At 48.0% G+C, this 26,823-nt stretch overlaps 3 protein-coding genes across 5 annotated transcripts in view; 1 reads left to right on the top strand and 2 right to left on the bottom strand.

Moving 5' to 3' along the window:
* The window catches only part of GTPBP1 (GTP-binding protein 1), a 29,074-nt gene extending 18,039 nt beyond the window's left edge, over positions 1–11,035 (top strand). The window contains exons 9-12 of the mRNA XM_070524377.1: positions 66–248; positions 2,126–2,264; positions 4,041–4,364; positions 4,797–11,035. Of these exons, the coding sequence (XP_070380478.1) occupies positions 66–248; positions 2,126–2,264; positions 4,041–4,364; positions 4,797–4,915 (765 nt within the window). The 3' untranslated portion in view covers positions 4,916–11,035. The remainder of the gene's footprint in view (positions 1–65; positions 249–2,125; positions 2,265–4,040; positions 4,365–4,796) is intronic.
* Positions 11,019–16,905, bottom strand: LOC139049145 (uncharacterized). Its single transcript, XM_070524378.1, has 2 exons — positions 15,578–16,905; positions 11,019–12,163 (listed from the first exon to the last, which is right to left on the bottom strand). Exons 1-2 carry the CDS (start codon positions 16,671–16,673, stop codon positions 11,985–11,987), a joined length of 1,275 nt encoding a protein of 424 aa, XP_070380479.1. The 5' UTR covers positions 16,674–16,905; the 3' UTR covers positions 11,019–11,984.
* Positions 16,906–20,243: 3,338 nt separating this feature from the next.
* LOC139049142 (uncharacterized) lies at positions 20,244–26,511 on the bottom strand. 3 transcript variants are annotated; one of them, XM_070524376.1, is made up of 3 exons: positions 26,304–26,511; positions 23,026–23,372; positions 20,244–22,515 (listed from the first exon to the last, which is right to left on the bottom strand). In XM_070524376.1, the coding sequence occupies exons 2-3, from the start codon at positions 23,331–23,333 to the stop codon at positions 20,652–20,654; spliced, it is 2,172 nt and encodes a 723-aa protein (XP_070380477.1). In that variant the 5' UTR covers positions 23,334–23,372; positions 26,304–26,511; the 3' UTR covers positions 20,244–20,651. The 3 variants fall into 3 exon arrangements, with proteins under 3 accessions (XP_070380477.1, XP_070380476.1, XP_070380475.1); XM_070524375.1 differs by having other exon boundaries at positions 20,245–22,515; positions 23,026–23,358; positions 26,304–26,510; XM_070524374.1 differs by having other exon boundaries at positions 20,245–22,515; positions 23,026–23,363; positions 26,304–26,509.
* Positions 26,512–26,823: the final 312 nt, after the last annotated feature.

The following is a 26,823-nucleotide window of genomic DNA, read 5'->3' as shown; positions in this document are numbered from 1 at the left end:
ATTTTCACAAGCGTACTCTGAAAGAAGCTAATGAAGTACGATGGGTGCATTGGCGTTGCATGCAGGGTGTGGGCACAGTGGTGTCGGGCACCACCCTCAAGGGCGTCATTCGGCTGAACGAGGTGCTCCTGCTGGGACCGGACCCATTGGGCCACTTTCAGCCTGTGGCGATCAAGTCCATACACCGGAAGCGGATGCCCGTCAAGGAGGTGCACAGTGGTCAGACAGCCTCCTTTGCACTGAAGAAGGTGAGAACAACCTTGTTGTTCTGTTTTGTTTTGGCTGACAAGGAATCAGAAATTCTTTCTAAGCTTACTTATAATGGTTCCGTGAGGTCTTCAGATAACAGGGCTGGTGATATAAACAATGTGCAAAGAGTGCTGAAACAATGCACTGCGGGAGCTTGCTTGCTGCCTTTATTATTTCACCAGCCCTCGATTGTTTATGCGCTGTAATGACCCAAGTTAAGCCTAGGCCATTCTACTGCCACTCCCACAGTAACGCACTCTAGAGGATCAACCCTCCCACATGTCTCTAACTACCTCTGTTTTGCACCAGCCGAACCTGTCCTATGCCTGCAAATTTCCTGTGCTCATTACGTCTTGTGACACTGGGCCTCTTTGACCATTGGAGTTCTGGCATGTGGATGGCAACTAGCTATTTCCCACTATGATAGGAAAACGACATCTGGTAACATAGGCTGACATCCCAAGACAACCCGAAGCTGCTTGAAGGTCGCAAAATCGAATGTCAGGACAGCTGGCCGTGGGATCAAAGAAAACTCTGATAACGTAAACACGCTACTGCCGTGGCAGTGGCTGGCATGCTTGGCTTAGTCGGCACATTTATGCTTTACCCGCTTGGAAATATTTAGTTACGTTTGCCAAATAGCAAACGAAACCTCACGAAAGTGATCGTACCCCCAAAAGTGATGGCTCAATGATACCTGCTTGCAGCGACGATGTCGCCCACCAGCTTTGATGAGTTCACGTTCTGTCACCATTTGGCAATTGTCAAGACACTGAAAAGCAGGATATTGGGTACGCGAATACATTTCCGTGCCGTCCTGCTTGGACTTTTATTTCGAAAAGTTATTTTGGCTGATGCTGCCTCTCTTACGGCGTAGTGCTCAAGGAGTTGGGGCTGCAGCTGGTACGTGGAAGTGCACGAAGTCTGTGACCAAGCAAAACACTTCACGTAAAAAACAGTATCGATCGTAATAGCAGCAATTGAATTTACATGCAGTTATTAGACTGGCTGGCCATTACTCAACCAGTGCATTTCATCAACATCAACAGCCTAGTTAGAACTTGTCAGTTTCGATGCCAGAGAAAAGTAAACCCAAGAAGCACCGCAACTTGTTGGAATGAGCACCTACAACCTGCGCACTACATGATGCAGAAGCGTTTTAGATAGCGCACATGAATGGCACCACATGCTGTTCATGGAAACAACCTTCAGAAGATGCAGAAATTAAACTTCAAATGTTTGCAACTTCTGTATCGCACCATCCCAAAAAATTAGAAGATAATGCCAGACGTAATGAAAACCTCAGGTCACCATAGTCAGTTGGCTGAGCGATGCAAAGGTCCTCAAGCACTCGCATTGTGATTTGCCAAGTACCTGCAAAGGCAGCAGTGAGCGCTCATTGCCTCTTTTTGTTGTCCGGTAGCCAGAGAACTTCCATAGGGCTGCCAGACCAAAATAGTCCTGGCCAGTTCAGGCAGCCCGCAGGTAGCCAGAAGTGAAAAATCAAAGAAGCCCACTTCTCTTTCCCTGGCACTCATTCTGCCAGTCAAATAGACAGGCGCTTATACTGTTCTGTGCAAGACTCTCCAGCCTAAGCGGAGGAAGTAGGGAGCTTGAAATTGAGGGCTACTGCCATTACTTGAGAGACTTTGTATGCATAAATTAGATGCAGATTGGTAAGTTTATGATGCTGCCAATCTCGCAAAAAGCGACAAACAAGATGCTTTGACCTTGAGGTATCTTGCTGTATTTTGTCACCCGTTAACTATTCAGTCTTCTTAATAGTGTCGCCAAAACGTTGTTCAGTTTGCCCCAATGTTGCGAGACAGTAAAGAGTCCTAACTGACAAGTGCCTTTGCTATGTGCCCCCTTGCAGCAAGTGAAGCGCTCGGACATCCGCAAGGGCATGGTGCTGGTGTCGCCCAAGCTGGAGCCCAAGTCATGCTGGGAGTTCGAGGGCGAGATCCTGGTGCTGCACCACCCGACCACCATCAGCCCTCGCTACCAGGCCATGGGTGAGAAGGGAGTGCTTCTTGTTGTGCCCGTCACAGTGTGGAAGCACATGAGTGATGAATTAGCAAACGTCAGTTGGCTGAAAAGGGATGACTGTAGGCCTACCCTGTTAAGAGAGGGTAGGCCCAACTGTTAGACATGGAGATTGGGCATACCTCCATGTCAAACAGTGACATGGGATCATACAGATCTTTTGTTGGGATACCACTTTGGTGGGGTTCATTGGTTTCGTCAATAGGGTGGAGATATATTTAGGGAAGAGGAGGAGTTGTCCAGAGCCATGGGGTCTGCTCAGCGCGTAAAGGTTTCTTGCCATCTACTACATCGGTGCTTGTTGGCTTTTGTGTTCCTAATGCTGCACATGAGGTAACAGGCTAAGTTCTGAAGCTCCTACAGCCACGTTCTAATGGAGGTGGGAGATAAAAACGTAAAGTGCGCTGCACATCAAAGAAGCTTGGATGGTAAAAAATGAAGCCGAAGCCCTTGACTGTGGTGTCCCTCAGAGCCTGAATAATGTCCTGGCCTGTCAAAGCGAGTACAGTAGAACGTCGTTGATACGTTCCCGTTACGTACATTTTCCCGGTGCCAATGTTTGCGATCGAGAACACAAAAAATGACCCAACAGAGTTACGCTCATTTTTTGCGTGTGAATACATTCCCAGAAAATAAGATTTTTCTGCACCAACGTTCAGTACATTACCATACTGCAATCGTACAATACTTTTTCCAGGCGCTAGATCACATGTAAACAACAAGATGTGCGAGGCGCGTGCTGTGGAGAACAGTGTATAGCTGCCTGCCATGGCAGCTTCACTGCAATACTCACCCACGCGTCTCATGTGAAAACAACAGTGCGCACACAGTTTTTCATTTCGGTGCCAGCAAATCTTCTCCGGGGTCGTCGCGCGCAGCATTCACAGCTAGCACTACCAATCCTATTGCGATAAGCATCTTCGTCTATCTGTTTCACAGCGTGTGGTACTGTCAGAAGTGTCGCACACACTATTAATAGGTAATGACTGAAACGCACCTCTGTTCCCTGCTGCAGACTGCGATCGTATAAGTTTTCCGGCCGCTAGATCCCGTGTGAACAAGCAAAGGCGGGAAGCGCATGCGATCGACAGCAGCATATAGCTGCTCGTCTCATGTGAAAACAACGGCACGCACAGTTTCTTATTCCGGGGGCTCATCGCACACTACATTCTCAGCTATCGCCACAAAACCTATTGCGATAAGCAGCTTAACCTATCTGTTTTAGAGCGCAAGATGTGTAGTGCCGTTGCTAGCGTACTGCATGCTTTTAACAGTATTAGACGATAATCCAGACGTGCTGACGACATGCGTTGGCGTCTCGTGCCGCAACGATCGGCACGACGCTTCGCATTACATAGGTGTCAACAATAATTTAGTCTGTCAATCTCTTCTTTACTTCGTATTGTACATTTTCCCAGTTTGTACGTTCTTTCTCAGATTTTTTTCCAAAATGCATGAACAAGGTTCTACTGTATTGTCCTGGCCTGTCAAAGCAAGCAGTCAGTCAGCCAGTGACGTTAATGTTTCTCTTGCAAACAACTTCTAAGCATCCCGTATCCCTGCCTTAGTAGCTGTGGCAAGCTGTCAAACTCGCAGGTTTGACTGCAGGCAATCGTAGCAGCACTTCAGCTCCATCGCAGTGCGAAAATACCCAGCTATACTGACAGAGGAACCTTGATATAATCAACAAATGAACACAGACATACCGTAACTACCATATTTGTCAACCACCAATTCCCTTTCAGTTCACTGCGGCAGCATCCGGCAGACGGCCTCCATCCTGACTATGTCAACCGACTGCCTGCGCACGGGTGACAAGGCGCTAGTGCGATTTCGCTTCATCAAAAACCCCGAGTACCTGCGTCCGGGCATGCGCCTGGTGTTCCGCGAGGGACGCACCAAGGCTGTGGGAAACGTGCTGCGCCTCTTCCCACCTGTGCCCGGAGGCGGGCACTACCACGGGGTCACCAAGGTAGCCAGCAAACCGCAGCAGCAGGCCAGGAACAACAGCACACCGTCCACCTCTGAGAACAACGGTGACGCCTTGCCAGTTGAACACCAAACAGCGGGTGCGTACTTTGGCCAAGGTATTTGGGACCATTGTTTAGCACACTAGGAGCAGACCCATCATATCCTGTGTGGCTCCTTCTGTCATGTGTGTGCTGATGCGGGGAAGCCATATGCCAGGCAGCGCACAAGTCATGCAGGGAAGATGGACGTCGCGGGGAGGGGTGGTGCGAGAGTCTAGCTGCCTCCTTGCACCTGTGCTACTGTCAGCCGTGTAAATGAAATGGCGATAGGTTTTCTGCGCAGCGTTTTTTGACTTGACAGTGTTTTCGCCTTGTTGAATGGTTGTCTGCGATGAAGTGTGCAGCTGGTGAGACCGGAGGGTCACACAGGCACTTGCATGACAGTACGACAACTGCAAAAATATGACACACTAAAACCAATGCTATCCTAACCACTGTTCTCTATTTCCTTTATCCTCTTCATTGATGCAGATACCACATCATCCGGGAGCTTATCGGCAGCAGTGCCCAGGGCCGAGAACGAACCGCAGAAAGCCAGCAAACGCAACCGTGGCCGTTACCGAGGTCCCCGAATGGCCCCAGTCATCTAGGCGCCTTGTGTTTTGTAGAGCGTGTTTTTAAGACCCAGATATTATGTTGCATCACCCGACAAGGATCTTTGTAGTGCGTACTTAAAGCCAGCGTGCACGCCCACATTCTCTACCACTCTTAACCCCCGACTCCTCGTGTCCAACTTGGGCATCTCATTGGTGGATCCTTGGTGCTGTCTTTATACCCCCGGTGTTCTTAAAATTTTTTTTTTTAAGTCTTTTCCCATTGCTTCATTGTCTGTGCCCGTGTGTCTAATAGGCCTCGCTTGCCAAGCATCTGTTCCCATTCCTTGTATGTCAAAAGGACTCGCTTGCCAAGCAAAAGTTTTACCCATATGTGTTCAGAACAACCTTACCCTGAACTAACTTGCAAGAGCGAATTCGGCTTGAAAATTTTGCTCATGAGCTTGTTAGCTTTGTCACTTAGCTCCTCATTGTCTCTCTTGTCATGGACAGTGCAGCCATTGTGCTTTTTTTTTTGGAATTTCATTTCTCATACAATGTGATTTTTTGTTTTGCCCTTGCGTAATGCCCATTGACTTTGACCGTTCCTTTTCTTCCCTTTGACAGCTTTAGGCTCGTTAAGATTGCATTGTTGCTATATTGACTAGTTTGTTTGGCCATGATGTAACTTCTAACGTCTGTCCACTTCTTGCTGGTTCTACTTTGGTGGTTACCATTGAAGCACAGTGCACTTTAGTGCCACCAATGTCCTCTACTTGCACATTCTTCAAATTAAGATTTGCGTGACGTACGCTACAAGTTTCAGTATTTAACCGACGCTTGGCTCAAATTGGGTTTATAACATTCTGCCAACTTTTGTGATGTTGACTAACACGAATAAATGAAGGCTGCAATGATTTAGATTCTCAGAGGGAATCGGCTAGTGTTGCACAGGATAATATTCAATTATCTTTTGATGCTCTGAAGAGTTTACCTATATAAACTCAATGATGACAAATGTGGAGGAAAGGGGAAAAGTACGAAAAATTTAACTTGGGAGAAACTTAAGGCAGTAGGGCTTTACAAGGCAACCTCCTGTGACTTCGTTGTCTTCGTGCTTTCAATTGCCAAATGCAAACATGGGGTTGAATCCTGGATATAATGCACAATAAGCTGCTTTGTTCATCGTAGATTTAAGTACTGCTGGCCACTTCTTCGAGGCCATGCCACTCTCTTTTCTGCTCGCCACATTTAACGACTTTATTTCTCTTGTCCTCGATACCCAAGAACATTGTTGACATTGCAACAGCAATACTTGCTCCAAAGTGTTCGCATGGTTAATTGCGCGTTACATCTTCCGAGCGGTGTGACAGACAAGCAGGCGACAAACCCAACGCGACTGTGACAAGGAGCGGATACGTCCTACGATTACTCCATTGAATTTTTTTTATGACAAGACTTCAAGGTTGTCCATATGACACTTCCTCCACGTTGATGACACTTCCTCCATGTCACAGGGCATAAACAAGGATTCTGCAGAATTTGTGGTACCAGCATAGGTATTCATTTCAGTCTGAGAACCTAATAGTATATGCAGCCAACGCCACATTTTTTTGACTCCGTAAAGATCGCAAGAATGTCCCAGAAACCAGGCAGCCAAAAAGAGCATGTCTTTAACTGCCCTTTAAGAGCTCAAATCGCCACAGCCATGCCCGAAATAGCTTTAAAGGCCTGCCAATACACATACTAGGCGTCTTGGTGCTCGTGTTGCGACAGGAGATGGCGGGGGTGTGTGTTTATAATTAAGGAACACATTTTATGTCCAGTGACAGTGGCGCCCTTACACTCTTGGTATGCTTGTATGCTTCACTACAATACATTGCGCATGCTTGATTGCGTGACACCGCTGTATTGCGACGAAGCTGACTTTCAGGAGCTAGCATTATGCAACGTTTTAGGCCTTTTCCGTGCTTCAACGACATCAGCGAAGATGTCAGCACCATTGCCGACAGCTGCAAATCCTTAGAAAAACATGGCATTGAACAGCAGAAACCTTGATAACAAAATGTTGAAGCACCTAGGCCTAAAGATGACACAAAATGACTACTATAGTTGCCAGCAGATTGGCACGGGAGAGCGCTGGTTCGAGCGCTATATTCCACATTGCTGTATAGAAAACCACTGCTGTGAAACTATAATCATGGAGCTGCAGAGAAAAAAAAAAAGCTAATTTAACCAGCTCATTCAGGACAGAAATTATGGTTGTCAAGATTTTTGGGTTGTACAATAATTTCGCTCAAATCATTTTCTTTTTAATTTACAAATTAGCTACAAGGATTGGGAGGCGGGTGGGGAGCAAGCAATAACCTTGCCCCGTTTCTTGTTTCTGCATAGAATAGCTATCACAATTTTAACTCCATAGTTGCTTGCGGCGGTAAAGGTGCAGGCGTTACATGTTGACAGAGTTTCGGGTGTCCTGTGAAATTTCTCCATCTTCCTGTCTTCAAGTTGTCTCTCCATGCACATGTACAGTCGACCACAAAATGTAAGCGACACGGGTTCCACTGACAGGTGTGAATTTCTACTCTGTTAAGATCAAATTAAGTGGAGCTGTATCGATAAGCTGGGCTTCTACAATACGGACAGTGCCACTCTCATGGCGAAAGCAGATTTGGCAAAAGAAGACACTATGGGCGGCAACAGTGCATTCGTGTTCCCCCACCAGCTCGTCATGTGATGTAGATTTTGAGGGTGTTTGTGATCGGGCCTAGTTAATCATTTACCAACAAAAGTGGACTGCACTGTATTCTAAGAGAGCCAAGGTCTGCGCTTGGCAAGATTTAAAAAACTTTCACTATTGCTGTTGTTTGCCCCCCCCCCCCCCCTTCTCGGAGTGTTCTTTATTATTACAGGGTCTCTTACATTTAAAGATGTCTGTGCGGAGACAATTGCCCACGTTGTACCTGCTATTGAAACCACTGAACACTCTTGATAGCATTATTTCCGCAATTTACAGTGGCCTTGATTTCAAGGTAGCACAAATGCATTGTGGTGTTTCCTGTTGCTTTTAGCGTTAGTTATTTATCGGTAATTAATGAAACATACATTTTTGTTGGCTGATATGAAAGATGTAGTTAAGATATGTATAGGTCATTTCTTAAGATAATTAACATTTCACTTCCATTTGAGGCAACAATGTAAAAAAAAACTACATAATATATTATCTCTAAGGCACGATTAGTAAGCTTAGAGTAAGGAATGAAATGTTAGAAGGCATCTTTTCTATCTGACCATTATTAGCTGTATTACAGCCCATTACATGTGGCAGAAAATTGTCATTAGCCTATTTTATGTCCACTGCAGGACGAAGGCATCTCCCTGCGCTCTCCAATTACCCCCTGTTCTGTGCCAACCGATTACAATTGCACCTGCGAATTTCCTAATTTAATCACCCCATCTAGTTTTCTGCTGTCCTTGATTGTGCTTCCCTACTCTTGGCACCCATTTTATAACTCTAATGGCCTACCAGTCATCTAACCCACGCATTACATGGCCTGCCCAGCTCCATTTTTTTTTTCTCTTCATGTCAACTAGAATATTGGCTATCCCCATTTGCTCTCTGACGCACACTGCTCTCTTAGTCTCTTAACGTTACAGCTAACATTCTTCGTTCCATCACTCTTTCAGTCCTTAACTTGTTCTTGAGCTTCTTTGTCAACCTCCACGTTTCTACCCCATATATTAGCACTGGTAGAAGTTATTGTACACCTTTCTTTTCAATGATAGTGGTAAGCTGCCAGTCGGGATCTGACAATGTCTGCCGTAGTGGCAGAAAATGTGGCAATATAACTCGTGAAAAAAGAAAAGTGCTTCTAACATTTCGTTTTTTACTCTTTATTAGAGGTGGGCGAATGACATGTTTTGAACATGAATAGTAAGTATCGAATCGAATGTTGAATAGTGAAATGCAAACGCATATACCTATTTACAAATGGAAAGTTTATTTCTGCAGAACTAAGTACCACATCTGACTGGTCAAAAAAAAAAAGACTGCCAACTATTGGGGACAAAGAATATGGTTCAAACAAAGGACCACTAATTGTCATTAAAAGACTAAACAACATCTTTAGAGCTTGGTTACAAACAGGCCTTGCAAGAATGAATGGCTGCTGTATGAAGTGGAGATTTATATGAAGCTAAACATTTCGACAGAATTGCCTGTCTGGTTGGGAAATTGATTAGAACTTGAGACTGACTCCAACCAAATTTGGTTGGAGTCAGTCTCAAGTTCTAGTGGAGATTTATGAAAATGCCTCGGGAATGCCTTGGGAACATTTTCTCCTTTCTTTTTTTCTATTGTGACCTGAAACAATGGAAGAGTAATGTTGTCTTGGAAACCAATTGACTTACGAAAAAAAGTTGTCTAATTGACGCTAGTGCAACAAGAAAAAGAAAGAAAGTAAAAAAAGAAGAGTGAAGCCTCATCAGTATTGACAGAAAAAAGTCTCAGTGCCTACACAGTTAAGCCGATGCATTCAGATATTTTTTTTCCCCCTCGGTGTTATATTTAGCCATTGCATCTTTTTGGCCAACATTTGTGGGGTGTACCGTTGACAAGTACCGGGTACAATGCATTGGAATTTTGCTGGGAGTATATGGAAATGGGTGACATGGACACTTGCGAAATTACCGATTTTTTTATTACAGAGGCGTGAATCTCGTCAGAGGCTTGTTCCAGTCATTGACACTCAATCAAAATAGCAAAATATTTGGCTGTTTGGAACTCGTGCTAACCACTAAAGAATGTAAAACTACAGGTTCAAGGCTCATTACAACAACAACGAAATGCAGCATTACATAGCGCTCACACATGATGCAGCGCTGTTGTCACGCGTAATTGTGATTTTCAACTCTCCCATTTTGAATAGTCTTTCAGCAACAACACCCGAGATGAGATTAAAAAGTGATGGCACTGCCAAGGCTTCGTGCGTTTCCATGTCAACGCAGCGTTTTAGTCCCGAGACACATGCAATGCCATTACCGTATAAGCCGTGACGATGGAAACATGCACAGGAATCGCAAATTAAAGAACTTACTACTGGCACACATTTTTCAAGTCGTAGAAGCCCTACCGCACACTTCTTGAAAGTTCGCCACTTGGCTGTGAAGGTTGGAAAACGTAAGATACTTAAATTTGACACTAAAGTCAGTCTCTTACTGCCAGACCTGGCGCCACTGATGTTCTCGCGACGTGACGCGAAGCAAAAGTTTTGCAATTTTGTGTAGCAATAATGGCCAAGTACAAAAAAAGGTTGCCCATTTAAAAAATTAAAATGAGAGTGTTGTGTGCATTTCCTCCAGTCGTGCTCACATACGGTAGCAGCAGTGAGTGCTGGAAACGGTGCAAGCCGATAGCGTCTCGATGTGTCCACTTCTCGAATACCAAAACTGGCTAAACCATGATTAAAAGGGACATAGCCAATTATTTAGGGTGCTCCGATATGCTTTGTACCTTCATACAACTACAAAAAAGAAACGAAATGGGCTTGCCTAAAATATGTCTGCACTTCTTTAATATATCTGTGTTGGCTCCGACACGTGTCGAAATTTTTGTTTGTTTTCTTGAGAAGAGTTGTGCAATACGTCAATATTTCTGATTAATTATAATTGAAGACGGTTGCAGAGGGTGTGGCCAGCATTACTAGAACAAGAGAATGGTAATTTGCTGAAACACTCGAGTGGCTCCTGCAGGGCCATCGGATCGTCCCTGTCCACTGAGACAGTTGGTGTCTTGTGGTCAAACAAATGGATAATGCACAGTCAAAGACAGAATTGCTTGTACAACAGAGTTCGTTCTTTGCAGGCGAGTTCGCCAAGATGTACAATTAACGGAAACAACAAGAACTACCCACATGTTGTCATCCGCTTTGGAAAGCCTTGAATGGGCACATATTTACAAGGCACTCTCATATGGCTTACATTTAAATTATAATCAACAGAAGTGTACATTGTGTTGTTTTTATGGTAAAACATTGTGTTAATCGTGCCAGAGAAATTTCATTTTAACCGGTGTACTATAGTGTTGACTGCAGTGGCCATCTGAAATAATTTGTGCTCCTTTCACATAGTGTTCGTTTATACAAATGAAGAAGGAATAAAACACATTTCCAAACATTACCTGTATTGCATTGACTGTGTTCGTAAAAAAAAAAAGCACAAGAAAAAAAAACAAGACAATGATGGCTTTTGTAAGATGGTGTCGATGAGAACCCAGGTGGGCTAACAATAGCAAGCACAAGAGTTCATGCAAATGTTATGGGAGGGTATCCTGGTGACACAGTAGCTCAACCGATGTGTGAATGCCAAGCAGAAGGCAGATTTTGCTTGACTCGTCTGTGGACTTGGCTTAAAGATACGTTTCTGGCTTCTGTTACCATTGTATAATTTTCCTAGTTTACTTGTCTAACTGATTACATCGTTCTCTAAAGACAAGCACATGGATAATTCAGTACCAATTCAGTTTGTCACAAATATTTATATGCTTTAATAAATGGCAATCTAATGCATTGATGGTACTAAAGCTAGATATGCACGACTGGCTGAACTGCAGCAGCTCATGTCTCAAGCACCTAGCTTCTACCATGCCTATCTGCAGCATGTTTTGGCAGTACTGAGCCAAATCACACTCATCCGTGAAGTGAATTGGAAATCTGGTCTGTTTCATAAATCTAGCTTGAGCATCAGTGGTGCTTCTTAGCCTTCAGAGAACTTGTTCTGCGAGGAGCTTGGAAAACGGATCAACGATCACACTCCAAAGTTTACATTAAACTAAGCACTGCTGCGTAAGGTATTCTTGACAAAATAACAGATTTGAAATTGTAGCCCTAGCAGCAGAGCAAATGACCATCGTGGGTCCAGCATCAGACAATTTCATGCATTTAGTTCATTTGTAACGCTACTTTAGTAGTGAACGATGCCACAGGGATGACCAAAAGCTAACTATTACAAGCCAGACTGTACAGAGTCCTTAAAACGAACCACCATAGTGGCAGCTCCAGCAGACACTAGGAACCCTCCAGTGACCACTCGTATGGAACCCTATGCGGGGTGAGAGTTGAAGCGCTCGTTAGGAGCCGTTTCTCAGCTCCTCTGGAGCAGGAGAGCAGACGGCACTCTCCTGCGTCGTCTGCTCGGGGCTGTCTGGCTCTCCGTCGTCAAGGCACTCCTTCATCAGTTTTTTTAGCACTCTGGACTTCCTGCTTTGCAGATTTTTTCGTAGCACCTTGCAGGGCAGGCACACTGTTCCTGCGAGGGAGTGCAACCGGGGAGACATTTGAATGTTTCACGAGTTTTGCCTACAAAGTGCACACACTTGCGATCACACTAATTGCCTACATATTTACTAGAGGGAACTCTTTCATAGTGTATACGGCAGCTGCAAGCACACTTCGGCCAATGTGAAAGTGAGTAGTAGTACAAGGGCTTGCCTAAACTTCGTCCGTCTCGATTCAAATGGCTTTGCGACGTTGCAAATTGGTCATTACCAACATTGAAAGTGAAACACTTTGCAATGATTACACATGTGCACAGAAACTAATTAACCTGCTGTGTTCATAAAGTTATAATTGCTGGAAATTTAAACTTTTAACCCTCAATCACAATCTGTACTCATCATGGGAGATTATACCAATATCGCCAATGATGAGCCGCACTCGTTCAGCCCGATGTTGTGCTACTCCCACTGCCAAAGACAACTTACAGTTATCAATCGGGGAAAGCTGCCCTCAAGAGCAGCTTTTTTTTGTATGTCTGTGTGTGTGGCTGATCGTGGCAAGAAACCAATCCAGTAATATGTTTTCAAAATCAGAATGACAGAAAAAGTCACGACTATGTAAAAAATTAGGAAATTTCGTAAGTTTCTTCATATATAATTTGGGGGTTAAAGGGTTAACACTGTGTCAAAAAAAAAATTTCACCCTACAGTTTACACCCTGTGGGCTGTATGTTCGTCCCAAGCAATAATTGTCCGCATTGCTTGTCGTTAATTTCTTGAAAAATTTGCACTCGCTACTTTTCTGTCAAGAATGCTACATCATGTTGCTAACATGCATGCTTTTCATGACCTGAAAGTACAGGGTGCACAGAATCGAAGAAAAAAAACAAGGCATGCTAGATAGATGGCAATTACTGCTATGGGTCAAAGATAGGCCCCAAAATGTGTGAACGGTCTTAGAGCACACAAGAATGTTTAAAGCCAGAAGCAACAAGACTAGCCGAATCCATCTGCTAATGGCCATCATTCCTATGGTAGCTGAGTAATTGCAGCACCAGAGTTCCACCTAGTATTTCTTAAAACTTGATTTCAGAAGAAAGCGAATGTAGTCACCCAGCAATTCTTCCGGACTCTCATGATTACTCGGACATATCTGCAATGGGGCCTGTTTGCAGCATAGGTACAACACAAGGCATGTTTTTTTTTTTTTAATAAGCAGTTAAGATTTTATATAAATACAAAATTTACAGTATATTTCTTTGGTGGGGGGGGGGGGGGGGAGTTTTAACTGCAGTACTTTTCAAATCATAATGTTGGAAAGTCTTTTTTAACCAATTCACAGTTCAGGTTAACCCCTTCTTCTTGGAATGTTTCTTTGGTAAGCGATATAAAAGATATTTGTTTGTACACATAATAAAATGGTAAATGAAATAGGCTGCACAAATAAAAAACTAAAATGCTCCACTCATCACAAAGAACTGATATCCGTGTCACATGGGTGGCATAGAAATGACATATAATTACTCAAACACAGACGTACCAAAAGACATTAAAACTCAGTGACACTTCTGACCAAACTGCATTCGCCCAAGCTATTTGGCTGTAAAATGTACACTCGCTGTCAGTGTTAATAGCTATGGCTGCAGATGACAAAACACATTTCAGAAGTAATCTAAAATAATTTGCAGGTCGACAACGTTTTTTAGTGCCATTTCTGGAAATTTTCCCCTGCTAGATGACTGTTTTGTATAACATTACAATTGACAAACAAATTTACTGCATTCACTGCAGCTATTGTAACTGTGACAATTAAAGGAGCACCGACATGATAATTGCGGGACCTGCTTTGTTTTTTCTGTTGACTCTATGATTATAGTAAGAAGCCTCAATTCCTTAAGAGCACCACAAATAATTACGGCACCTTTTCTGTGACCTTCTCAAATGCGAGCCAATTGCAGAGTGTCTTCGGATGTGAAAAAGGTGACTGTTCACGTCACCAAGGTAGCCGGTCATGTGATTTCACAAACATCAGCACGCCAGTCAGTCCAGTTCAGTTGTTGAAGTCCATACAGTGGCCAGGTGAATTGCCAAAATGGACACACCAATTTCGTGCTTTTCTTGGAAATCCAGGGTAACTCGCTCTCCCTCGACGCCCAGTTGAGCTCTGAATTACTTTCAGCAGCACAGCTCCGTGTGCAAGCGTCAGTCATGTCTGGTACAACGAGATCGTACATCAGGTTTCAGTGACATGAATAATCTCGTTTTTTTCATGTCAGAAGCTATGCTGCACTTTGTGCGCTTTCTGAATGGGTCGCATTATAATGCAATTATTTGTTAAGCTCTCAAGCAACTGAGGCTCCTCAGAGCAATTACTGTGTTGACAGTTGTCCGGTAAAGACTACAGTTACAGCGTGAGGAAGACAAGACAAACAGGAGTAGATGCAGGACAGGAGTGACCACCTTGTCCTCCTTCAGATATAATGGCATTAAGCAACTTAAAGCCCTAGACTCTTAATGGCATTGACCATATTTCTGTGGCATGGAAAAAAGACAGTCAAATAATGTGCAAGGGCTTAATGGCTTTGCTAAGAATCCCTGGACCCAGACAAGCCGCAATGAAATTACGCTTTCAGCTAAAACGGCCAGACAGATGGAAATAAGGCCTTCTGAAGAGCTTTGGCCTGTAAGCGTTGAGCAATGACCAAAGCCAAGTGGGAAAGCAGCAACGTTGGAAAAGGATTTTTGATTACGAGTTCTTTATGAGACACCTCTGTCACCGTTTTGAACTTGCCCCTCTTAAAACCCATTCCCTTCTTCACCCGATGGTAACCATCAAGGTAGCCAACAGCAATGATCACTTTCACTGTCACATGATGCTTCACCAAAATTGATGCCTGTCTGAATAACTGTGGGTGATCATGGATGCACTGAATTTTTTCGCAACTCAACCTGTTAGTCTACTCAGCAAATCTAATCGAGGTGACAACAGTGACAGGATGTGTATCCACTAACCAGTTATTTTTCTTGTTGAAACTGCAGCACAGCTTATAGGTGAAGATGAAGAAAGGGACACTTCAGCGCATTCTTCATATTTAAGTTAAGCTGAATTTTCAACATGAGCGCATAACAACCAGGAAGTTTTTCTTGCTGCATCTAGTAACATTAAGCAAACGCAGTCAAAATCTATAACAGTAAAGAACGTGTACTGAGAGTAGACCTCCATCCAAGCAGCATTTTGTGTGTACGTGCTCCAAGGCTTGTTTTAGTTTCTTGTGTTTGATTTCGCAGTTTCTGCACCTAAGAACCAAAGCTGGGGGGGGGGGGGAGGAAAGAAGAAGACCAAACGCACTACCACACCCCAAATGCACGCACATAAACACTCGCACGCACAGCACATTTACACACTCCCACCCATCGACTCGCGAGGCGAAGCGAAGGGCTGTTACCTTCCGTCTCAACGTTTCTCGTGCACTCCAGGCTGAACACGGTGCCCTCGTCGTTCTTGCCGATCTTCAGCAGCAGCTGCACGGTGATGCTGCGGCAGCAATCCTCGAACTCGCTCGGGGTCATCGCCCCCTTGCACATGTGTGTGGCGTTCGCGTCCTGCAGGATCACCTTCGCCGCATCCAGCGTCGTGACGATCGACTTGCAGCACAGGGTGCCCTGGAAGTACGCCTCGGCCACGATTTCCGGCCCGTCGGTGCTCGTCGAGAAGCTGACCACCTTCGGATGCGTCACCGTGAGCGAATCCGGCGCAACCTTTTTCACGTCGGTCGTCGCAAACACCACCCTGTACGGGTCTCGAGTTCCGAGGAGGCACCACGCCACCGAAGGAAGCTCGATGTTTTCCTTCCTGAGGCGTTCTATCGTCAGTGGAGGTTCGCGGGCTGGCCGAACCACCTTAAGTTCGGGGGCTGGCCGAGCCCCCTTAGGCGTTTGATTACCGGCGCCACTGGCGGTAGTGTCCGTGTCTTTGGAGCACGGACTGTCCTGACACACGGAGTCGTCGGCTTGTTGATCGCCGGACTCTTGTTGAAGCTGCTTCTTTTTCTTCGGAGGCGGCGACGGCGTCGCCGGTAGGATGGTCTTGACCACGGGGTCCGACAGCCTGCCTTTGGTGGGCCTCTGCTTGGGCAGCTTCTTCGAGAGGTACCCGGGCAGGTCGGGAAGCAGCGTAGGAATGGCGCCTTCGGCGAGCCTCGGCTTGCCTCGGGGTATCCGCACCTCGGCGCCGTTTATGATGTGCACGTAGTCGCGCACGATGAAACGAGGGTCGAAGTGCCGCTCGCAGACCGACGAGAACTGGGTGAGCGGCTTGTCGAGCCGGCGCAGGTTGTACTGCCATATCTTCCTCACCTTTGGGTCCTTGGGCGCGGTGAACATCGAGAACCGCGGCGCGCCTTTCTGGCCTGTGCGACAGCGCGGCGCGTAGCAGAAGTTCTGCGCCCGCTGTTTCTTCGGCGTGGTGGCGGTGGTGTCATTGCCGGATGGCGTTGTTGGTGCACTGCTTGTGGTTGGTGTCGTCGCGGGTGTCTCACTCATCGCTCATTCGCCCGGCCGCGGTGGCGACGCGGCGCTTTCCGACGCTTCGGAAGAACGCGCCAACGCACACATGAACTGACAACGGCGATGTACTATTATGTCAACGCCTTTGGCGAACTTCTATACTTGGCGCCTCGGCGATCGCGAATATATCCCGCTGTCACATTCAGTTGAGAGTTCACGATTGTCGGGCTACGGCATATGATGACTGTGGCTTGTGTTGGATAGTTTATCGACCGATCGCGTTCACCGAAAACCAAGCTCCGGAAGGCCAATGGTAGTTTCGGTTTCAAGGAACATGCGCGCCCCTAGCGGTTTTTTGGCGTACTAAGATATATACAATATAATATCCTTTATAATATATATATATATATATATATATATATATATTGCGAGGGTTAATGCTCTCATTTTTCCGGGGGGAGTCGGGCATGAAATAGAAGGTAGCTGGCCCATGCCGTCGTCCAACTTATCCACGCTGAGGACGTTGATTAAGGGAAGGACTGCTTCTCATGGAGAACGTGGAATATGGGTTTATTTACAGTATCTACATGCAGTTCATCAGTTTAACATGACTGCGAGAGAAAGTGGACTGAGCAGCCGCCCAACAGCGGTTTATAAACACACGGTCCTCAGCACTGGCTGGTGGGGAGGGCCAGCGCAGCAGCAGTAACCAGTGGGCTACCGGAATAGGCGGCCCACCCACGAGTTCTACGAATATCCTGCAAATAAAGATGTTTTAAATCAAATCAATCCCCCGATACCAAGGTGAGGGAAACGGCCGTCCAGTCATCGTAAACAAGTCGCCTCTCTGCGGGACGGTCTTACACACACACACTCACACACACACTTCTTTGCGCGAGGTTCACGGTCCGGAGCCGATGTCAGACGGACTTCGTAGAACTCGGGGCTTACGTGAGGAAAGGCGCCTTTTATTCCCCGAGCTGACCCACAAGGCCTTTTCACTCCGATCCATGACGTCATGCTACCTGGCCCGACTGCCATAGAATCTAATGGGGATGCTCCCGAGTAGGCAACAGTGATTTTGACGTCACCGCTTTCATCACGCCAGCCTTGTCAATAGAAATTTCGGGCCAGGTAGCGTGACGTCATGGATCGGAGTAAACAGGCCTTTGGCTGACCCCCGCAGCGCGGCCGGTTGCGCATTGTCTTGCGTCTTGGACGGCGCGTGGGAAGGAGCCTCGAACTACGTTCCCGCGAGCGCTCCCCCGCTCGCGGCAGACCAGGGCGGACCGGCGGCTCAGTAAGAATAGTTGGTCCGCCTGATCGCATTCAGTCACAGCGGCGACGAGGCTAGAGCGTAACGGTGGCGTTCCAAGAAAGGTTGCCGCCGCTGTCACAACGGACTGGCAAAACTTGCACCTCAGCTGGGCCGTTCTTAACAAGAGTTCGCTGTGCGCTGTGTTTACGCGACTTAGTTCGCGTTGATGACAACGACAGCACGAAGGTCAATTCGCTCGCTGCTGCTGCCGCGTTCCCTCACTCCAGCGTTTTGACAGCGAGTTTGCGCGGTCATCGAGTGAGGTGTGTCTTACGTTTGGTTGTGCGCGCGTGACACCATGGTTGCTAATTTAGCCGGTGTGCGTATGTTTACAAGTTTACACGGCCGGTAGAACTACTATTTTTACTTCGTATAAGGCTGCGTTCACACTTGGTCTCGGAGCAGGCGGAAGCGGAAAAAACTTGACAAAATCCGCCCGCCTAGGCGGAGAAATGAGCGGAAAACCAGGCGGCGAAAAAATCGGTCTCGGACCGATTTTTTCGCCCAGGCGAAGCGGAAAGACGTTCCGCTTTACCGGAAGGTGCAATCGCATGTAAACATCCGGTCGTAAAATTCAACATTTTCCGTTGCTCATTGTCTATATTTAGGAAAAGCAACTAGCTAAAGCTATCGAAACTATGTCTTGTTTATCTTCCATGGTAGACGAAAGTTAAAAACAACACGCGCAGTTGCGCGAAATGGTAGCTTTTAGTAACTGATGGGTCAATGAATGAACGTGTGTCTTGAAATAGTGTAATGAACAGTGCCACCACGCGGACAAACGTACGCAAACTAGATAGATGTGGGCGAAAGCGGAAGTGATTTCCGCTGCAGTGGCGAGAAACAAATGTGAACGTTTTGTACATGCGCGAAAAAGATTATCCGGCCGCTTTGGCTTTTCCGTCCGCTTGCGGTTTCCCAAGTGTGAACGTAGCCCACTAATTTGCTATCACAATCCATGCTTCGCCTTTCGAGCGAAGTGTCGATTGCGATGGCAATTTAGGTACGCCGCAAAAGCCAATGGCTACATGGACTGAGGAGTGAGTGAGTGAGTGTCAACTTTATTATTAGAAGGGGTAAGGGATAAGGGAGGCTAAGCTACGTAGGCTTCCAGAAGGCCACCCGCCTTTGATGAAGAAAGAACTTTTTCTCACCGATTCGGATTATGAAACGTTTGTTCTCCTTCCCTCTCTGCACGCTTTCAGTCGAACAACAGTCATAGGGCTTTTTAAATAAATATTTTATCAATAAATGTTGCAAAATTGCGCAGGAAACCACCCTACGACCTGCAGAGGAGCATAAAAGTAAACGCCTGCCGAGAAGACCACTTGTGAAAATCATTTAGTGGACACCACGGGCTCCCAACAATGACACTACATCTCGCTGCGCAATATAACCTGCGCTCGGAGGTCTCGTATCCTTGGCTATGCTGCGAGTACCGCTCTACAGACTTGTCCGCTTACTAGTGATATGCTTGATACGTGCGCTTATGCAGTGGCTTATACCGTGCCACAATTTCTTTCTCTATGGTGCCACTGCGACGCTACAGCTCACAGTGGCACGGTATGATAGCGTGCCACTGCATGATAGCATTTCCGAGGGCTTTCTCGTATGGCTCGTTCGAGCGCTTATCCGATATGATCTGCTGCTTTTGTCAAGAATGAGGTTTACAGTGGCACGGTACGATAGCGTGCCACTGCATGATAGCATTTCCGAGGGCTTTTTCGTATGGCTCGTTCGAGCGCTTATCCGATATGATCTGCTGCTTTTGTCAAGAATGAGGTTTACGCATTTGCCGGTAAAAAAAGCTGTACGTTGTGTCGGCACGCGTGCGAGCCCTGTTTGCAGTGCATATGTATGCAAACACTGAGCAATAAGTGCTACGCGCTTATTTAGGTCATTTCCTTTTAGAAGCTTAAAAGACCGTGTTCAGGTTAGCATAAACGCCCGAATGTTCATGCATAATTCTATGTTCATAAATTGAACGAGTTCTAGGGCTCGAACCTCGTGTGTAGCAGCGGAACTTGCTCCCGTGGCAAGCTTTTGGGTGTGAACGTTAACAAAGTGGACGTGATCGAAATTCTTCGGAAACCTTTCACTGCGTTCGTGACAAACAGACCGCTGCTTGGAGATATGAAACGCCCGCAACTAATATACAGTTATAAAAAAATGTTATTTGTGTGGCGGGACACGATGTTTGGCAATGCCTCTGAATGCACATCGTTTGTCTACGAACGTCTCTGATGAGCATACATATTCCATGTAATTTAACGCAGAAATGGTGAAAAAAGTAAGTGTGAATGTCATTGCCGTTACAAAACCTATATACCTCCACTTGTAGTAAACCGTTTAATCTTAACTGCATTGAAGACGACTCGGCTCCTTGCGGGAAATGGCGGATGTGCGTTCCCATTCCGTCCGTTCGATGGGCGTATCAGTGCGTGTTTGGGAGGTGGGGGGGTGCATACTGCGTCCACCCCCAAAAGATATGTCTGCACCACTGCCCCCTTCCACCCACACATCTATGCTTAAAGTATATTTTGTAGCCAATTTGTAGAACGCACATTCTCTCTGTTGGGAGTTCCCATATGATAGAACCGCGCACGTAAAATGGTTACGCATTTTATGATAGGAACAAGAAGACGGCCACAGACGTCGCGGTCAGAACCCGAGTGCGTGTATTGTTGAGCGGCTCCTCAGAGCGGATGTCCAACCTGCAAAACGTCCGCCACCTTGAGGTACTGCCTGATGTGCAGCCAACAGTCGTGATTCAGCTGGTCGAGCTGAACGCCGGCGTCCGGCAGGCTGCAGCACTCCACCCTGTCCTTCACGACGCGGACGGCCGTCATGTACGCGTCCAGGCCGGAAATGCTGTCCAGGGCGCGCCGGATCATCTCCTTGGCTCGACTCTCTCCGACTGCCGCTTTGTCCTGCAACGTCTCCGCGAGCTTGGGGTGTCGCAGCACCAACTCGACGGCGCTCGCGCAGTAGATGGACCGGTCGTCGTCGAGCACGAAGCGGGCGGCTCGCGCCACGAGGCTGCGGTTGCGCCTGGCGACGTCCACCACGACCTTCATCTCCTCGTCGCTCCCGTCCGTGTTGCTGAGGCAGACGTTGAGCAGGGTGTAGTTCCTCGCCGCCGACGGCGCGAAGAGCCTCACGAAGTGGCCGCTGTTGGCCGCCGAGAGCGTCAGATCGCGAAGAGTCCGACTGCGCCGAACGCTGTCGGCGAGCAGCCGGCAGTCCGCCTCGCTCAGCCGCAGCTGGCGTAGCGTGAGCTTGCTCAAGTTTGGCTTGGACGACACGGCCTTGATCAGGGGACTCTCGCTGCTGTCGTGCGGCATGTTCAGCTCGTTGAACAGGCTGGCGTAGAAGTGCACCTCGACCTCCCTGAGCTGGTTGGGACCGGCCAGGTACGAGGCCAGGGCGTTGAGCACCGAGTAATTGAAGGTGTGGTCGCTGAGGTGGACCCGCAGTGAGGTGAGGTGGCCGCACGCGCCCAGGACGCGAAAGGCCGCGCGAATGTTGCAGGACGCGGCCCGGAACCAGTGCGAGTAGACGGTGACGGCCTTGACTTCCGGACACGCGGGCAGCTTGGACATGCTGTTGGGGCTCATGTTGTGGTCCTTGATGAGCACTCGCTCCGACAGGCCGTACTCCCGGATCATGCGGCACGCGCTCTCGACGCAGCCCCACTCGATGAGCCGGTGCACGGTCACCCGCCTGACGCTCGCGTTCTCCGCCAGGGCCCGGAACAGCAGGCGGCACTCGTCCAGGTGAAAGCCGAGCAGGTCCAGCGTCAGGGTCTCGAGCACGGTGGTCTTGGCCAGCCCCGTCAGCCAGCGTCGAACGCTGCGAAAGCGGTTGTCCGGCTCGTCGAAGACGTCGTAGAACATGGACCGGTCCCACCACGGGGGCAGGACGACGCTCAGGTGGCGAAGGGTGGTGCTCCACACGAGCACCTCGGCGAAGATGTCGGTGCCCTCGCTGCCGCAGGGCACCATGTCCACGACCAGCTCCTCTAGTGCCGTCATGGCGGCGATGGTGTTGACGAGCCTCTCCAAGTCGGGGGCGCTGCAGAAGCCGACCGATCTGAGGGTGAGGCTGCGCAGGGTGCCCTTGGCCTTGGCCAGGTAATCGGCGAAGCCCAGCGACGTCTCTGTGCCGGCGAACGTGCACACCGACGTCCCGACGGCGAGCTCGGTCACGGTGTCGTTGCACATGAGCAGCGTGATCAGCTTGGACACCTCGGAGTCCCTCAGGTTCAGGTCGGCCACGTTGAGCTTCCTGAGAGTGGTGCCCCCTACTCGGCTGAGAGAGAACGGAGGCAAGGGCACGCTGTCGATGGAGTGGTGGTGCCGCTTGCGAAACTCCAGCTCGTCCACGCGTTCCATCGACGTGACCAGCTCCAGGATGACGTCGAAGAGGCCCGGGTTGTCCCGCGGGATGTCGTGGAAGTCGTAGACGCGCAGCCGCTTCACGCCCACGCTCTCTTTGATGGCGGCCAGCAGCACCTCGTACCTGGCGACGTCGTAGTCGAGCTCGACCAACGTGACGCACCTGTTTACGACGGTTCCGGAAATTGGGCGAGTTTGGTTCGTATTCGTAGTTGCAACAGAGAAATCACCACAAAAAAGGGTGCAGCAAGAGAGGGACAGAGAGCGAAAGAAAGAGGGAGCTTGTCTCGTCAGTTTATCCGGCGCAGTGACTTAATGCCTATGGCGTCGCGTCGCTGAGCTCGAGGTCACTGGTTCGATCCCTGCAGCATCTCGGTTGGGTTGAAATGCAAATGCGCTCGCGTACTTCTCTTTTAGGCGCGCGTTAAAGAACAGCAGGTGCGCAAAAGTAGTCTAGAGTCCCCAACTAACGTGCCTTGCAACCTCATAATGCTTTTGGCACGTAAACCCCCAGAATTTGATTTTTTTTTTACTCCTGATCCCTCTCTCTGCCTCTCCGTTTGCGTACCTTTTCGCGCCGCTTTCACCGTTTCAGTAGTGGCCTCCGAGATCGCAATGGCTCACCTCGGTGTGATCCCAGAGGCCACGTTGTAACCGCCAAAAGAATACGCACCTGTGCGCCTCGCACAGGCGCCGAAAGAGATCCGTGGCCGCTCGGCTGCGAGCGCCGAACCTCATGGGAGCCCTCCACGGGTGCGCGGTCACCTGACGCGGAGTCAGGACCAGCCGGAGCTCGCCGATGCCGTCCTCCTCTTCCTCGCGCAGCTGGAACCCGATGTGGGAGAGAAGCTGGTTGCACGCCTCGAGCCGCCACAGGAGCTGGCAGACCGGGGCGCTGTCGCTCCTGGTGCAGCGCCTCCTCAGGTCGGAGCGACACGCCCCGGTGCCGTCGCGGTGAAGCCGAACGCCGCGTTTGTCCATTTGCTCCCAGTGTGTCCACAGCTCCCTGCGCTGCGAAGCCTGCTGGAGTTTATATAAGTTCCACGGGAATAGACACCCTATAAGCGCCCGCTACAACGCTGGCAACTTTACTGAGGACTGCCACCTGTCGCGCATAGTGGAGTCTATTAGGGCCACATCCTCCCTCTTTCTCTGTCATCTTTCACTACCCATTCCCTCTCCCCTGATGACGCTTCGCCGTGCTCCCTGACGGGTTGCAGAACCAAGCGTCCTTCCTTTCCTTAGATCACTATCATCATCATCCATTTGCTGCCCGCGCTGTGATCGGGTGAGGCGTCGCTTGCTACGCAGAACAGTCGCCGATTTGCGACTGTCGGTGAACGGTCGTCGCGTTAGAGGCTGTCCCTTGGAGATGTCCCAAGTCTGCGCAGCGTAAAGGCGAGACTGAGGCGGAAGTACTTGAGAAAGAGAGAACGCTTTGTGAATACAGGCGATTTTTAGTTAAGCAAAGCTTTCTTTGCCTCTTCTTCCCGATTTGCGAGTGCCGGCTGCTGCTGTTCTGCTGGTTATACAACTTAAGCCACTGAGTATGCCCAGCTCGGCATGTGACACTGCAGGTATAAGAATATTGTTGGCCAATCACCGGAATGGGCGGGTGCAGATGGGTAAGTGCTCAAATCAGAACAAGAGGCAAGCAAGAGGCAAGCAGCGAAGAAGCCGGCAACAAAAAATTGAAGAAGTCGGCTACAAAGAAGCGAAAAAGATGGCGACAAAAACAGTCGAGTGTAGAGAAAGAAGTGAGTAGAATGGGACCAAAGCGTGCACTGGGCGAGGAAGAAGTGCAGCCTAAGCAAACATAAAAAGAATTCTGCGCTTACTATAACCGATTGATAGATGTGCGTAGAATATCCGGCAATTTCTTTTTATATACTGTCGAACATATAAAAATTTTCACGCGGCAGATAGCACAAATTCCTATCCTTGAACTGGATTGCTCGAAGAGACGGACATTAATTGCACGAAAAAATCTAAAAGCATAATGGACAAACTAAAAAATATTTGTTTTTAATAATCACTTTTTAGCAACTGAAGCCGGCGAGTTCTCGAATTCTTCGCCGTTATTAAAACACCTTTAACGCTCCGAAGCGCCCGTCTATACAAAATCTGAAATTAACACACATATCTTAAGCTTCGCCTACACATCACCTGACCTTTGTTTCCATAACGTAAAAGTAACGCCTGTGCCCCGTGCATTGGAGGCACGCTAAAGTCGCCCTAGTGGTCAAAATTAATCTGGAGTCCCCCTCTATGGCGCACCTTATAATCAAATCGTGGTTTTGGCACTCCAGAATTCAATACATAAAAGTAGGACGCCTTGCCTGTTCATTGAGGACACCGGGAAAAACTACGACGTGCCCCGTATTATGCATAAAAAAAAATTGAGTGCCCTTTCACTCTGTGATGAAGGATGACCAGAGCATCTGTGTATGCGGGCCCCTTAATGGCGAACTACACCTCCGCCGCGGGTCGGCCCGGCATTGCACTATCTTCGGGCTTTTTTCTGTACACGCGGACACGACAGTGGGGAAAGTAGCGCTTAGCAGCTTCGCTATAAAAAAGAGTGTGAATTATTTATTTGCAACGCATGTATACTAAGCCAGTGACGTTAAACTTTCTGATCCTATCTCTAACATCAGCCCTGTTTTATCGAATGTGAACTAGATGCCACGCGTAGTTCTGTATACTCTGGGAAACATTGAAGATAACGGCTGCATAACGCGTTGTAAGGAAGTTTTTACAAAGCCTGTAATTACGCGATTGAAGCTTAACCCGCACAAAGCCCATAGATACCCGCCCCCATTCCCTCGAAATATCAACTTTGTGCCAAGCCGACTTCTCGCAGGACATAGGGCAAACTTCCTACGCTGTTAATAAAATAGGCTTACGGTGCTCTGGCGCGCTTGTGAGTAATTTGCTACAAGTTTTGTATTGCGTTCGGTACGGGTCACAAGCAAAATGGCCTCTATTATCTAAACATGTAGAATTGATGCCACCTTTGGTTCTCATAGGGTAGCATGGAAACTTTGTAACCGTTTAATATAACACCTATAAATGGAAACGAATAAAAACAAAGCGTATTTAGCAACTTTCATTTAGCCCCCAAGTTTAGCCTAACACAACCCATCCCACGTTTATTTATAAATAAGCTCAGCCATCCACCTAGTTTTTTCAGCACACCGTGGAAACACGGATATAAAGAAAGGACTAATTTCGCTTGTCGAATGAATTTAATGGCATTTAATTCTGCAGTTTCAGGTGCCAAAAGCACAATTTGACGTAGTTGGGGACTACGGGTTAATTTTGACCACCTGGGTACCTTCAACGCGCACCCAATGCACGGCATGCGGGCGTTTCTCGCATTTCGCCCCCTTCGAAATCCGGCCGCTGTGGCCGAGAAATGAACCCGACACCTCGTCGCGCTTAGCTGCGCAATGACGCGTAGCCACCAAGCCGCCATGGCACGTGCTTGAAATGTTCATCAGTGTGCGTTTGCTTGAAAGCGAAGCTGTTAGTGCGACTACACACAAGCGCAATAACATCTTCGCCGTAAAACAAACGCATTCTCAAGCACAGTCCAAGCCGTGGAAACCTTTAACAACGGTCTCTATTATTTTTGTGGCCTTCTCTGATCGCGTGAACGATGTGAAGATGCATAAATTGCACCGCAATGTGAAATGCTTGTTAAGCATTGAATACAGCTGCGAACCAGAGTAATAAACAGCGCGAAGAGTCCAAAACGAGGGAAAGAGAGAAGCTTACAGGAACGCGGTGGCTTGAAGTGATCAACAGTGGAACAAGACATGTCCCTGAAGCCAACTTTTCGACAAGACCTCGACGAAGGCAAGTTCGTTTGTCGGAACGTTGTCTTCGGCGACGTCTCTTGACTGGCCATTGTTTATCACAGCGGGAGGAGAAGACACGCGTACTCACGTCTTGTGGAAGACAGGCGTTGGTTGCACGACGATGGCTTAGCGGTGTATGCGTACGGTCGACCAACCTCCTTCGTTTGCCTCTGCAGCGTTTGTAGGACAGACTGCGGAATGGCTCCTACAAGCGCGAACCTCCTGCTCGTTTGCTCGTTCCACAGCTCGTGCCACAGCTCGCGCTATGCCGGCGCCCACGACGATGGCAATGCGTGCTCTGCTGGCCTGGTCTCAAGACTTCTTTTTGGCCGCTTGTTCCTCAGTGAAATGGCGTAAGCCACTCTGGGGTGATCGGCCGTGAATTTTGGTGGAGCGGGGGGTTCAAGAAAATAAATATCGTTCAGTAGTGGAAGTTGAAATCAAGAAAAAGAAATGGGCATGGGCACGACATGCAATGAGCGGGGAAGATAACCGATGGTCATTAAGGGTTACGGACTGGACTTCAAGGGAAGGGAAGCGTAACAGGGGGCGGCAGAAAGTTAGGTGGGCGGATGAGATTAAGAAGTTTGCAGGGACGACATGACCAC

Source organism: Dermacentor albipictus, chromosome 8 (genome assembly GCF_038994185.2).
Source record: "Dermacentor albipictus isolate Rhodes 1998 colony chromosome 8, USDA_Dalb.pri_finalv2, whole genome shotgun sequence".
Lineage (NCBI taxonomy): Eukaryota > Metazoa > Arthropoda > Arachnida > Ixodida > Ixodidae > Dermacentor > Dermacentor albipictus.
Note: the sequence above shows the minus strand (reverse complement) of the source record. Positions and strands in the feature narration are given on the sequence as shown.